The sequence below is a fragment of the Sinocyclocheilus rhinocerous genome, unplaced genomic scaffold, assembly GCF_001515625.1.
Source record: "Sinocyclocheilus rhinocerous isolate Xijiao unplaced genomic scaffold, SAMN03320098_v1.1 scaffold2386, whole genome shotgun sequence".
Lineage (NCBI taxonomy): Eukaryota > Metazoa > Chordata > Actinopteri > Cypriniformes > Cyprinidae > Sinocyclocheilus > Sinocyclocheilus rhinocerous.
In genome coordinates this window covers 189,247-204,743 of record NW_015623807.1, presented here as the reverse complement: position 1 = coordinate 204,743, position 15,497 = coordinate 189,247, and the positions used below count along the sequence as shown (strand labels likewise).

Below are 15,497 nucleotides of genomic sequence, written 5' to 3'. Positions count from 1 at the left end.
CACACACACAATCTCTCTCTCTCTCTCTCTCTCTCACACACACACACACACACACACACACACACACACTCTCTCTCTCTCTCTCTCTCTCTCTCTCTCTCTCTCTCTCTCTCACACACACACACACACTCTCTCTCTCTCTCTCTCTCTCTCTCTCTCTCTCTCGCTCTCTTCTGGAATGCCCCCTTTGACGAGCGGAATGCAGCTGCTGTTATGAATGAAACATCTCATTCTGTTCTTTGACATCACCATACGAGTGTGATTAGAATCACAATTGAATTGACATCCTGTCAAAAACTGGCTTTATTCTACATAGAACTGATTTGTAAAGAGCATTACGATGTGGAGGTTGTGTGAGACATGTGAGTTTGTCTGTGGAATCAGATAAATGTAGACACTGACTGCTCCTCATGTTGTCCTCTAGGGTTCCCATGGTGACAGGCTGCATGATAAACATGAATGAAATAAAAATATGTGTGAAGCACTTAGAATGTGATTCTGATTTAACAAGATCTTGCTTTAGCCTTGACATTAAGACCTGACAATTCATGAAATTACTACAATGGCACAATACATCCCATAGAATAGAACAGAAAATTGATTAGACATAAACAAGAGTACAATAGAAAAGAACAGAGGACTGCGAAAATTAGGATGGGATATATAAGCAATACAGAACAGAACAGAACGGAATGGAATGGAACAGAATAGGATAGAATAGAAAAAATGTAGAAATTAGGATGGGAGCAGACAATAACAAAACAGGACAGACAATAACACAACAAATATGACAGGACATAATGAAATAATATAGAATAGAACACAACCGAAACGAAGAATGTAAAAATTTGGATGAGACATATAATAAAAGAAAGCAGAATAGAATAGAATTGAACAGAACAGAACAGAACAGAAGAATGTAAAAAATAGGATAAGACATAATGGAAGAATATAGAATAGAACAGAACAGAAAAGAAGAATGTACAAATTAGGATAAGGCATAAAAAGAATGTAGAATAGAATAGAATAGAATAGAATGATGTAAAAATTGTGATAGGACATATAATAATAGAATAGAATAGAACAGAGGAATGTAAAAATTATGATAAGACATAATTAGGGAATGTAGAATAGAATAGAATGTAGAATTTAGGATGGGAGCAGACAACAACAAAACAGAATAGAAAAACGTAAAAAAATATGATATGACACAATGAAAGAATATAGAATAGAACACAACCGAAAAGAAGAATGTAAAAAATGAGGATGATGCATATAACAAAATAATTTATAATAGAATAGAATAGAATAGAATAGAATGTAAATTTGTGATAGGGCATAAGAATAGAATAGAATAGAATAGAATGAAGAAAAAAATAGGATAAGACATAATAAGGGAATGTAGAATAGAATAGAATAGAAAAGAATAGAATAGAAAAATTGTAAAAAAAAAATTGCCCCTTTAATCGCCGACGCTAAAGTGCCCTTTCGGTCCGATTTAGGTGCCCCCGGACCGCGGTTTATACCGAGGGGGACCGCGATTGTGCCCTCGTAACGCCACACACACTACACACACACACACACACACACACACACACACACACACTGCGTCCAGCAGCAGTCCGCTCTCTTCAGCGTTCAGTGTTGTGAACATAGGCCGTACAGTGCTGTGCTGTCACCAGGCTGTGAAGTGCAGCTTCTGCGCATGCTCAGTGTGTTTCCCCATCACATCACGCAGCATCAAACAGAGCATCCTCCACCTGCCTCCTCCAGCCGCCTCCAGGAACTGATGCTCACGCGCCTGCGACCCCTGCCTCTCCTGTCCCAGCCGCGTTTCTCTCTCTGCTTTACCGTGTCTGTCGCGCTCCCTTTCTTTCATTATTCCCCATGCGACCAGTCTGAGTCGTTGTGAAATCGGGAGCGGAGGGGACATCATGTCGAGGGCACCAGAGGGATTTCTCTGAAGACTGCATCTGATCTGTTATGGAGTTCAACTCTTCATCTGTATTTGAGCAGCATAAAGGTAAAACACTACACACACACACGCACACACACACACACGGTTAGCGCCGCTAACACTGTTGCCATGGCAATGCTTATCAATGGGCTTTGCCGTAGCGCATCATTTGCTTGCGTGATGTGAGGGTTGCCATCTGTTTGTGTTTCAGTAATGAAGAGTACTATTGGCTATGGCTGCGATGATCTGTATCACATGGAGTGAGGGTCACAATCACAATGTTTCGTGATATATTCCGGGGTTTTCAGTTGTAGTCGGTGAGCTCTGTTACGGCAGCTCTGTCAGCGGATCTTCTGTGTTGTTATGTATGCAAATAATGCAATGCACCCTAGACAACATATATAAGCCCCAAGGAATATTTGATTTCTCAGTGGTTGCTCAAGCCGTAACGATCTCTCAGTAGCCTATATTTAATCTCATCAACGTTGTTTTCACATCGCCTTATTAGTTAATTAATTCAAAGGATCCAATTGTTGACATAAAGTAGGCTAAGAAGACTAAAAGCTCAGATCATTTTGAGCTAGTATTGCTCAAAATGAGACATTTTGGAGTTCAATTTGAGATTTCTAACTTTTGATTGCAGACCTCTTAATGAGGTTTTGATTGAGATCTCTAAAAGGAGACACAGGATCTTTTTCAGAAACATTCTCATCAACGTATTTGAGATTTTATTTTATTTTTCTATGGGAAAACATCTTGAGCACCTTCTTTTGACCTGTTAATTTATGAGGAATCACATCTTCATTTCAAACTATTAGTATGCCTTGAAAGAATTATGATTGCTGATTAATCTGAAGCTGTCGAGTCAATGATAAGCAAGACCTAAAGATTCTTATGACACTGATCGCTTGCCTTCATTCTTCAAAAGTCTGACATATCTAAGGAATGATCAAGCAAAAATGCCTTAGCTTACACCCAGATTGATTCTTTTGATAAATTTCCCTCTCAGAAGCTGCTGAGGAGGTTGATCTGAATGTGGTGTACCAGGCAGCAGCAAACGGAGATGTGAACACGCTGACGGCCACGATACGAGAGGACCCGTGCATCCTCGAGTGCTGTGACAGTGAAGGTATTCTTTCACACATTGCACTTTTACACTCTATACTTGAAACTCACTATGATACTAGTTTTACCTTTGTGAAAAAATGTGTACTTCAGATAAACTTCAAAGTGCATGCAAAAGGTATCTGTACTTGCAGATTATATAATATTAATTAATGGCCACTTAAGTGTACTTAAAGAGAGTACATTTTCATGACTATATTTCTTAAGATACTTTACACTTTCCAAAATGAGTTTGTTTCTTCACGGGAACAGATTTGGAGATATGTAGCATTGCATCAGTGTCTCAGCAATGGATGCTCTGCAGTGAATGGGTGCCGTCAGAATGAGAGTCCAAACAGCTGATAAAAACATCACAATAATCCACAAGTAATCCACACCACTCCAGTCCATCAGTTAATGACTTCAAAGGTGAAAAGCTTTGTGTGTAGAACAATCCAATCCATAATTAAGGTGTTTTTAACTTGAAACTGGTGCTTGAAGCTAAAAGATGAGTCCATAATCCATAATGCTGTTTTTTCCAGTAAAAAAATAAATTAATTAAAAAAAAAAAAAAAAAACAAAGAAAAAGGAATGTTGTCTCGTCTGAATCAATAGAGAAATCTGCACAGATCAAGCACCGTTTATAAGCCAAAACAGTCCAAAGCATTTCTAAACAAATACTTGGATGTGAGTGGACACTGAAAGAAATGTTATCATTATATTTTGGATTACTTGTGGGTTATTGTGATGTTTTTATCAGCTGTTTGGACTCTCATTCTGACGGCACCCATTCACTGCAGAGCATCCATTGCTGAGAAACTGATGCAATGCTACATTTATCAAAATCTGATGAAGAAACAAACTCATCTACATCTTGGATGTCCCGAGGATGAGAAAATGTTCATTTTTGATGAGCAAATTTTCATTTTTGGGTCAACTATTCCTTTAAAGTACATTTTAAATAATTGTTTTAATAACAATTTGTCATGCTTTAAAGAAGTACTTATTTTGATGTGTTGACTAACATACTAAAGCTAACATACTAAAATATGTGAAGAATTTGATTATAATTTTAACTGTTATTCAATATTACACTTAACATTAACATATTTGTAATGTACTAAATTGCAATATTTTTTTAAACAAATACAAAATAAATGTAAATAAAAATCATGACACACAACTTTCAAGTATATTATAGTTTTACATAAATGCTTGCACATTTTAACCATATTTCAAAGACAACAGAATTACGAAAGTACACATGTACTTGTGTGTATATATATATATATATATATATATATGTAAAGATGCTACTTAAGTGGATCAGAAAGCTCTGTAAAATCCAGCTGCATTTACTGCAAAAATAACCTATTATACATTTTCATTTAATTGGAATGAATATGCATTTAAGTTTATGAAAACATTATATTCAGTTCACGCATAAATATATGCTTTTTAAGTGTATTTTTTTTTCTAAGTACTTAAAAGTATGCTAAAGTCTGCTTCTTCTTCACAAGGCTGTGGTATTTCATGCATAACTTGTTTATGCTATTCACATAAGTTATACATCAAATTATGCATTGTTGAGAAGAGATGCGCTTTACATTGGAGCAATATTTAGAAACCAAAATCTGATTAAGGGTGGGATATTTTGCTGTGCCAAGCAGCCACTTTGCAAGGCCCGGCAGCCATGCACAACTCTAGCCATCCAAAACTCTAGTTTTGCATGGGCAAGCAAGCTAAAGAACAGGTATTTTAAAAAAGTTCCTACAATCATCGTCATGCAAATCACACATTCAGCAAATCTGAAACAGAAATGAGCTACCATCATAAACAGACTACAGTAGAGCTGGCCTACATGTTGGTCGTGTTTTCTGTGTTTCTGACTGCGGATGTCTTGATGACAGGCTCCACACCTCTGATGCATGCTGTGTCTGGGAGGCAGGTAGATACGGTCAAACTGCTGCTGAAGATGGGAGCCTCTATCAATACACAAGACGCCTGTGGACGCACGTCCCTCTCTCTAGCGACATACCTGGTAACGAAACTCTCTGAGGATCATTGATGAGCTGCATTCCTTTAAAGATTCTTCAGCATGTGTTTAGGAACCATGCATCATGTACGAAGTCGCAGTGACCTTCCTAGCTTTGACTGAGTTGAATGCTTGTTAAGGTTTTTGAATGACTTGTCGTGTAGTTTGGTCTGATGGTTTTGTCTTTTGCAGGGCTGGCTTGAAGGTTGTGTGTGTTTACTTCGCAACGGTGCAAAACAGAACATTCCCGATAAGAACGGACGCTTGCCAATTCATGCTGCTACTGCCGAAACTGACTTCAGGTAACGAGGAAGATAAATAGAATTGGTTTTCACAAATAGGTTAATGAAGCTAAAAGTAGTGAGTAATGCAGTAGCATTTTCCTGTGCATCAAGCTGCTACAGTTCAGTGGAGCTTCCTGCTTCTCACTGTGCATTTGGCAGAACATTTACATTTGACAAGATGATAATTAGGAACAGATTTCAGAGATGGTTCCTAAAAGTGTTGTTGAGTCAACATAAAATAGTAAGATATGTTGTTACAGTCAACATGAAAACAAAACCCGACCCTATTTTTTTTCCCAATGCACACTCAGTCAGTGCACATTATTCTGAAAAAAGGGGAAAAATTCATCAATCCCTCTTATTTTTTACACATTCCCCATTGATTATCTGTTTCATGTTATGGAAATAAAATGCTGTATGCAGTGTTTATAGAGTAATGATCATGTTTTGTTTGTTTAAGGCTCATGGCTGTGCTGCTACAGCAGTCAACACTGTGTGAAATCAATCATCAAGACAATGAGGTGAGTCGGAGCAGATGGGTTTCAGCTTTGCAAACCCTTTGGAAAAAGAAGTGCGCTTCATAGTATTGAATGTGCACAAGTAGTTGTCATGGATATTATGGTTTCAAAGAGATGCATGTTGCAGAATTACTAATACAGATACTTTAATAAACTCTAGGAATCTAAAGACTAAACTGAAAGAGTTAGCATTAAACCAATGATGTGTTCAAAATCACCCTCTATACCCTTATATTCACTATTCCCTACATTAGTCCACTAACATCGTCCAGTTGAAGGAGTGAATGAAAACAAGTGAGTGAGTTCGGACACTGAGTGTGACGGAAGGGCTGCCGCTTTAACATAGTTTGTGTTTGCTGTTTAATAATCAAAAAAACTAAGCAAACTCCAGTAGTAATGAAAAGATTTATCGTGAACTCTGTCATGGAAACAAGCATGTACAAACCTTAATTAAACTATTCGTGACCCTGGACCACAAAACCAGTCTTAAGTGTCAATTTTTCAAAATTGAGATTTATGCATCATCTTGAAAGCTTTCCATTGATGTATGGTTTGTTAGGATAGGACAATATTTGGCTGAGATACAACTATTTGAAAATCTGTCAAAACAATCAAAATATTGAGAAAATCGTCTTTAAAGTTGTCCAAATGAAGTCCTTAGCAATGCATATTACTAATCAAAAATTAAAGGGGTCATATGATGTTGCTAAAAAGAACATTATTTTGTGTATTTGGTGTAATTGTACAGTGTGTGTAAACATTATTTTCCACATACTGTACATTATTGTTTCTCCTCTATGCCCCGCCTTTCTGAAACGCGTCGATTTTTACAAAGCTCATCGGTCTGAAAAGCGAGGTGTGCTCTGATTGGCCAGCTATCCAGTGCGTTGTGATTGGCCGAATACCTCAAGCGTGTGACGGAAATGTTACGCCCTCACCATACTGTGATGCCCTGTCAGGCCGGAGCGACGAGACAAAAACATTAAAATTTGTTTTGTTTTAATGCATTTGTTGCATCCAGTGGGGACATAATTATGGATTATAATGACTTATACTGTCTTTTTACGCGTTGCGTTGCGTTGCATCGCGCCGCGTAAACATAAAACCATGTCTGCATTTTTGATCGGAGAAATGACAAACAACAAGCGCTACTCTACACTGCTCAAAACTCGTGTTTGAATCGTCAGTGGCAAATTCTTTAAATATCAAAAACGTACTTACAGTCTGTGAGTCAGAACAGCCGGCATTGTAGTCTACTCTCCCAGGATCAGGAAACAGTCCTCCATAAAATGTGCTCCATCTGCATTGCAGTGCAATTTGCATTAAATCTGGTTGTCTTAACCAAGATTATGATGCAAGATTTTTTTTTCCAATGAAACCCTATTTAAGTTTCCTGTTATAGACTAACCTGCAATTTTGTAAATGTCTAGTTTATTCCCATTAATTCCTGTTAATTCCCATATATTCCTATGGAATGTTTCCTACTTTAAAAATTCCTGGAATTTTGCAACCCTAGTACCAGTTATAAACACTTGTTATAGAGTGCAGCTGTGTAACCCTCAGACTGTGATTGGCAGGGAATGACAGCTCTTCACTGGGCTTCTTTCCATAACCGACCGGAGCATGTGCAGGCCCTGCTGCAGAAAGGAGCCGACCCCACGCTTGTGGACAAAGACTTCAAAACAGCTCTACACTGGGCTGTGCAGGTACAATTCATAAACAAATACATAATTCTGAAGTGCTACTTCAGTTTTCTTACATACAACATATTCTACAGCAATATATATTTTTAAGTACACTTCTGTGATGACTCTGCCTATGTCTGTTCAATTAAAAAGTCACACCTTTTTCTAACCGGGAACTACCGAGCTTCTATCCATCTACCAACAGCTCATCTTTGCTATAGTCACTACTGTAAATTAGCACCAGTAGGCCCAGACGAAGAGTGATGGGTCCCACACGATAGCGGACATGTCTACAGCAGAGTGGTGTTCCAGTTATTGACTGAACTTGGTAAACGGTTTCTGTCTGAGGTGTGTGCTTTTATGCAGGCTGGTTAATGAGGTGCTTGATTAGTGACAGGTGCTGGTGCTCAGAACTCAGGTGAGAGGGATCGTTGTGATTGGGTGGTGGTGGAGCCTGGCCGATCTGTTACACCAATGAGCTGTTCTTTAATATGTGTTGGTCTGAGAAGAGAGAGATCACAGAGAGTGATACAATACTTGAGTATCACCAGTGTATATTGCCATGGACAATGGCCATATGTACAGTTAACAGTCATAAAAAATGGTCCTTTGCTTTTCTGGAATAGCCTGACTTAATTTGAACCACAATTTGGGTCAATTTACTGTAACAAATGGGTCAAGATACATTTACTGTTGTGTGTTATGTACTGTGAAAGCTCCACAGACTTCCACATGAATTCAGACACACATCCTCACCCAACGCTTACATGTTATCTTGGCCTATTACAGTAATAGTACTTGTACTTATTACAAGTAATTGCACTTTCATCATTTAGTGTCTAGTACTCTTACTTCCACTGAACACATATTACAACATCATACCAAGCCATACTCAGGCAGCAGAATGAAGCAGATTCCCCCCTTAAATCAGAGAAAAAAAAATGCAATTCCCCTAAAATGCAAACTCTCTGTAGCTTCTGCTTGGACCTGGTTATGGACTGAATCGTACAGGTGTACTATAGTATACTATTTCATACTCTGTTTTTAGAAATAATCTATTTACATCTATGTTTATAAATAATTATATTTAAAATTACAGGTAGATTGTCATGTTTCATCAAGTAATGCAATTTATGTCTTTAAAATATTCATTGTGAAAGATGGTTTATATATGTGCATTGCAAATTGGTTATTCATTTATATGTCTCATTGTTTTAACTCTTTGGCAGAGCGGCAGCCGGTTAATGTGTTCTCTCATTCTTGACCATCATCTGGGCGCCTCTGTGATCAATTACGATGATGAGAACGGGAAGACTTCATTTACAGTATATGTCTCATTGTTTTCAACTTTTTGGCAGAGCGGCAGCCGGTTAATGTGTTCTCTCATTCTTGACCATCATCTGGGCGCCTCTGTGATCAATTACGATGATGAGAACGGAAAGACCTGCGTTCACATAGCCGCCGCTGCGGGTTTCAGCGACATCATCTATGAACTGTCTCGTGTTCCTGAGACCAACCTGCAAGCTTTAGATGTGGATGAACGGTACAGTAACATCTTGTGTGATATTTGAGTGGAGAATCACATTAGCTTTTCAGCATGTGCAGTAGTGCTAATCATTATTTTGTTTGCCAGAGGGTCAACTAGGACAAAACTTAGCAACAGTGCGTAACAGACATTATTTTACTCGCGCTCTATGCATTACTAAGCTGTGTGTGTTCATGTTTGTTTCTTATTATACAACATAATATCTGTTTTTCTGTCAGGACCCCTCTTCATTGGGCTGCTGCAGCAGGGAAGGATGACTGTGTGCAGGTATTGTTGGAGCTGGGAGTGGAGCCCAACCCTAGAGATATTAATGAGAATACTCCACTCACATACGCCATGTACTGTGGCCATACTGCCTGCATCAAACTCCTTTCCCCTGAAAACAGGTTTGTTGGAAATCAAAAAACTGTATTTAAGTTGTCACTTTTGTCAGGTATATACACTGACATATCCATGACATTTTTAAAGAAGCAATGTCCCCTCAGAGTCAGGCTACCCCACATTAGCAGTGATAAATGCAACCAAACGCCTCCTGTAGTGGAGTTTCACAGCGCTGTGAAGGAATTTCGGCAAAAATTTTTTAGCAAAACATCCTCAGACCATCACACAACCATTACTTGTTAATAATCTGCGGACCCAAAAGAAAAACAACAGTTTGTTGAAAAGTTGGACCAATGAGCACAGAAGGCAGATCCCCAGTCATGGGGCAGAATAAAAGCTGAAAGCTGGGTGGGGTGGAAAGGAATGGGAGTCTAAAAAACAACCAAGGGTTGAGAGCCAGGACAACAGTCCATTAAGACAACCACTCCAAATGACTAGGCAAGTGTCGCATTGAGAGAACTGCAGGACGTCGTAAGCAGGTAGAGCAGACCAAAAACGGGGCAGAGATGGAAAGCGAGAATGAGCAGCAAGACTGGGCGATGGTGATGGGGCAATTGTTGCATGCCTCCCTAGTCTAAGGTCAGGGAGGTGGTAACAAGGAAATTCATGAATGAAAAAAAAAAGAAAAACCCAGGAGCTCTTCTTTCCTGTCCCAGCACTCCACAAAAATCACACATATTTTTGTAACACACGAGAAGATTATTTATTTGGCAAGTTCAAGAAGAGTACAAAGACACTAGACATAGCAAAGCACAACTCAAACTTGACTTGAACTTGTCTGGACTAGACTAGACTCAGACATGGACATAGAGATAGAAGGCACAGCACAAAACAGAATCCCAGACGATAAGACAACACAAAATCAAAGTGCTCAAAGAAAAGTGCCCATCAGGTCTGCCTCGGATTCAATCTTTTGGCAGACCTAATGTATTTGAGGTTTCTGTGATCAGACCACAAATGGGATCACAGAGCCCTCCAACCAGTGGGATCCACTCACCCATAGCCATCTGGACCACTCCCTGGGGTACAGGTGGTGGGAGAAGCAGGCGCATTGGTGCACCTACCATCCTCCAGAGACGTCTAGAAAACAACTGACCCAACTCCCACATCCGACACATCCACCTCCACAATGACCTGCCTTCAAGGGTTAGTCATCCTCAAGACAGGAGCCAAAGTAAAGCACGCCTTAAGGGTCTCAAAGGCATATTCTAGACAGAAGAAGACCACTGGAAGGAAGCAACCTGGCTGTAATTTCTAATAAAGCAATGATAAAAGTCAAAGCAAAGAAACTGTTGCAAAGTTTTTTAAAGAAGCAACACCCCCTTAGAGTCAATAACTGGCTACCCCCATTAGCAGTAATAACTGCAACCAAACGCCTCCTGTAGGAGAGTTTCACACCGCTGTGAAGGAATTTCAGCAAAACATTTTTAGCAAAACATCCCCAGACCATCACATAACCACCACTTGTTAAAAATAATCTGTGGACCCACAAGAAAAATGGAGAAAAACAACAGTTTACTGAAAATAAGCAGAAGGCAGATCCCTAGTTGTAGGGACAGAGCCAAAGCTGGATGTTGGGTGAGGTGGAGAGAAACTCACCTAAGCATGGTCCATGCTGATACTCTCCACTGAAATGATGGTCCTCACGAGCGGTACTGACTGGGTGCTGAGGGAACACTTCTCACACTTTGCCCTCCCTGATCCGGACAAGATAGTAAGCATTGCAGAGATGCAGTTTCATGAATTACCTTGCCCACTGCAAGATCTTGAAGGTAGATGACATAATAGGTATGTTTTTAACTATTTGGGGAGTCCAACAAATAAAACACCAGATTTTTATTAGGCTCACCGAAGCAGTGACCTGCACGTGCAGAAGTTGTGGGGCAGAAATTGAAGCAGAAGCCCCCTTTCCTTAGCCCATGAAGCATCAATAAAGTTCCCCTCCCAGCCCGAATCGGCTAACTGGAGAAATCACCACCCACTTCGAGATGCGATAGCGGTGTCTGATACGTGAATGAACTGATTTAAATGATCTTGTTTGTATGAGTCTCCAGTAAACAACTCCCTGATTCAAATGATCCGGTCAGAGCGAGTCTCCGGTTAACCATCTCAATGGGTATGGTTTTAGGTAAAAACAAAACATAGCAATAAAATAACGCCCATGCATGCAGTTTCAAATACATTTCAAACTAATATTTTTGCATAGCTGTTACGGGGCGAACGAGACGTGAGACGTGCGGATCCATGTGCAAGGCTTTATTTACAAAGGCGTGGTCAATAAACAGGCAAGGGTCAGATAACACAGGCATATCACAGGCAAGACAAAGAATATTCCTAGGGCTAGCGTGGGTCTTCCAATCGGCGAACAGTATCCAGAGGGCTTGACAAGAGGGGTAATCCAATAACACGAGCAATAGTCCAGGAGAGGTGCAAACACAGTTCGAAACAGCAAGACAAAGGGTTAATCCAAGAAACACAGGCAGAAGGTCAGGAAACAGACAACAAGGCAACACGAAGTGGCTAGACTAAGACTAGAACTAGAACTGGGAACTAGGACCGGGAACTAGGAATGGCTCCGTAATGCAGCTATCGCTAGAAGAGTGATATGCGCTAAACAATACTCGGCAGTTTGAGAAGGATCTGAGTAAGTGTAATATAGTGTGTGTGTGATTGGTTACAGCTGTGTGCAATCAGTGCAATGGATGATGGGAAATGTAGTCCGTGGTGACGTGTAACTGTGTAGTGAGAGAGTCAATATAATGGACGAGTGACCTCTGGTGGCGATCGGACGGAATTCCATGGACAGGATTCGTAACAATATCTTTTTATACATTCTGCCCTGTGACGTCTGTTTTTACTGTGCTTGTCAACAGACATTTTGCTTTTCCTCATTTTTAAATATTGTTTTTTTAAATACTATGCTATTATTATTATTATTATTATTATCACTTGTTTGCACACATGAAGTATCAGTAACCTAAATTGATATTTTAATATATGTAATATTTTGAATGTATGACAAGCCCCCCTCCCCCAGGCATTTTGAGGAGTAGGATTATATAAAATGTATATATGTAAAATGCTGGAAGAGTTCCCATAAAGTATTTTTCAGAACTAAAGATGGCATTACTTTTCACAGGTGTGAGTCAAGCAGGCCACTGCATGCTCAAAACATTGACTCTTCTATACGCAAGGAGGGGAAATTTCGCATGCTGAACCACATCTTCTGCAAGAAGAAGAAAGAACTGCATCCTTCTCAGCAGACAGACTTGAGTCAAGAATGTCAGCTCAAAGAAGAGACGTCTGAGGTGGATGACATCATTACTATGTTCGAATGTGTCACTGAACCCAGAGATGAGAGCGAAACCAGCTCTACTCTCAGAAAACGAAATAATGACTCTGAGAAAGTCCACCTCGCTGAGGACACATCCAGCAAGGACCTCCAAAGTCTCCCACCCATACGCACACAGAGTCTTCCTCCAATCACTGTAGGGAAGTCCCTGCTGGTAAACTCTCAGACTTTGGCCCACAGGACCAGCGGAGGTCATGTAGCAGGACATTTAGCGCACAGGTCGCAGAAGAGCAAGAGCGAGCATAACCTGTTTGATGGCAAAAGTAAGGACCAAAAAGCTCCTGGACAGGCGTGGAAGACTGAACCCAGTCAGAGACTGACTCACAAAGCATGGATCTCAACTCCATCTGAACGGCTGCTCGACAATCTGCTGCATGGATCCACAAGTCCTTTAGACGTGCTGTGCTCAAATCACACGCCATACATACAGAGAAATTACCAAGGTAACATATTCAGGATTGGTAGTGTTAGGTGATTCTTCATTTAGGTGAACATTTTTGACTCCTAGGGTTATTTTAGTCTCTTTACTTATTTTAGCAATCATCTAAGTTTTAAAAGACTGTACAATTATTATAATGGCAAATGGTTCTGTACTGTTTACCGCATCTGTTACTTTTGCCTAGTTTTTGGGCATTTGGCAGAATTTCACTAATTTGGGCTTAAGTGTAATGTAATGTTTTCTGACACTTAATTAGCTACAATTAAATGAAAATGTATCATAGCTGAAATTGATATAAAATGCAATTAGCTCAACTTTTTGTGACCCACTTAAGTGCGAATCTTTATATGTAATTTCATAATTACTTCAGTTGTCTTTGAAGCATGGTTAAAATTTACTGCAGAATATACTGACAAGCATTTGTGATCAACTAAAATATATGTATTTAAATATATTTGCAATTACCGGTAACACTTTATTTTAAGGTGTCCTTGTTACACTTGTTACATGTACTTACTATTATAATAACAATTAATTATGCATAATTACATGCAAGTAACCCTAAACCAAACCCTAATCCTAACCATATAGTAAGTACATGTAGTTAATTAATATTACTCAGTACTTAATTGTATAATTATACTGTAACAAGGACACCTTAAAATAAAGTGTAACCCAATTATCATACACCTCTGTAATGATAAAGTTGCAATATGGTGCAATTAAAACATATGAAGCGTAAAAAGGAATAAGACACTGCAGCTCAAAGTATAATCAAGTACTTTACATGTGCTTTGGTATGTTAGCCAACACATGAAAATAAGTGCAATTCTTTAAGACACATCAAAAGATTATTACAACAATTGCAAGTGTTAACATATGAAACATTATTTGTTTCAATTGTTTCATTTTTCAAGATTTGAAATAGTCAAGTGTCCCTAATTGAAGAATCATCCAGATATATATATCAGTGAATTACTCTATGAAATATATGCTTGTAAAATTAGTAATTTTGTGTCGTCTTCTCTGAGCAGCTCAGAATCATCTTTTACCTCTGAGGGTTAGAGAATCTGCTCTCACACGTAACAGTCTTGCTCCCATCCGTGACCACTGCACTCACAGATGTAAGTTTAATCCTCATATCCTCATATTTTCATGCTCCGTAAGACTCTGTGCTAGATTATTAGGGCCAGATTTACTAAACAGGGCAATTGTAAATGATAGAACTGCTATCATCTGAAATAGCGGGTTACATTTGTTAACATCCACACAAGTTTTTCAGCTTCATTTAAAAAAAAAAAAAAAAAAAGTACTTCAATTAGATTCACAAAGATTGCACAAAATAGGATATTGTTTAGGGCTGCATTTGTCACAAATGAGAAAGAAAGTAGCAAGCCTTTGTTGAATTTGATTGTTCCATATTTGTTTCCAGGTATTTGCTGTTTTGCTTTCTATGTTTATAATTAAAATGGGGGAAAATGTTGAAACAAAATGTTTTACAACACTTTACAGTACAACACACTGTTCCTTGTATGATAAAATAATATATTAGAATCAAGTATGATACACTCCCAGCTGGTACTTTTTCTAAACATGAGCATTGTTCACATCTTCGGTTTAACAAAACCAGCTTTCATGTGGTCCACAGTTTCCTTGCCACCCGACCAGGTCTCTCAGGGAGTGAAGAAGTCAAAATCCTCTTTAGGAGCGGGCCTGGCTGTTCTTCCACCTCCATATGCATCCAAACTGCACCGAGCCGGCATTCCCCAAAGCCAGTCGCTCGGCTCCTTCCCGACGCCGCTGACAGGAGAACCTTTACGAAACATTCAAGTTCTTCCTGCCATTCCTCCCCAGAGAAAACGCAGCCCATCACAACCCAGAATCACTCTGACAGTACAAACCGATTGCCTAAAATAAGAGACAAATTTAAAACTGTAATACTGTTCAGCTTTTCATTTAGATCATGAGGATGCTGAAGAATCCCTGTTTGATAAAACTTTTGAGTCTTACCAAGGCTGTTTTTCATACAATTTTACAATTATGATCTTTTTCTATGGTATGCATATGGTTTAAATTTTAACTGTAACATTTAAACATGCTTTAAGCTTATTGTTTACTGTTACTACTAATAAAGAAAATTGTTTATGTATGGAATCGTAATAACTTAATATGATATGAATATAGTCAGTATAATAA

At 39.0% G+C, this 15,497-nt stretch overlaps 1 protein-coding gene across 1 annotated transcript; it reads left to right on the top strand.

Moving 5' to 3' along the window:
• The first annotated feature begins 1,567 nt into the window (after nt 1-1,567).
• Nucleotides 1,568-15,218, top strand: LOC107737049 (ankyrin repeat domain-containing protein 55-like). The gene is made up of 12 exons (XM_016548455.1): nt 1,568-2,023; nt 2,967-3,086; nt 4,972-5,102; nt 5,289-5,398; nt 5,841-5,901; nt 7,476-7,604; nt 8,813-8,898; nt 9,028-9,126; nt 9,348-9,515; nt 12,650-13,305; nt 14,336-14,425; nt 14,950-15,218. Exons 1-12 carry the CDS (start codon nt 1,984-1,986, stop codon nt 15,216-15,218), a joined length of 1,959 nt encoding a protein of 652 aa, XP_016403941.1. The 5' UTR covers nt 1,568-1,983.
• The last annotated feature ends 279 nt before the right edge of the window (nt 15,219-15,497 follow it).

What these genes read in the sequence shown, in the direction of transcription:
- LOC107737049 (XM_016548455.1), top strand. Translation starts at nt 1,984, where the DNA reads ATGGAGTTCAACTCTTCATCTGTATTTGAGCAGCATAAAG. An exon ending in GATGATGAGAACGGGAAGAC is followed by an intron (nt 8,899 to 9,027) that starts TTCATTTACAGT and finishes GAACGGAAAGAC; the next exon opens with CTGCGTTCACATAGCCGCCG. An exon ending in CATACAGAGAAATTACCAAG is followed by an intron (nt 13,306 to 14,335) that starts GTAACATATTCA and finishes TTCTCTGAGCAG; the next exon opens with CTCAGAATCATCTTTTACCT.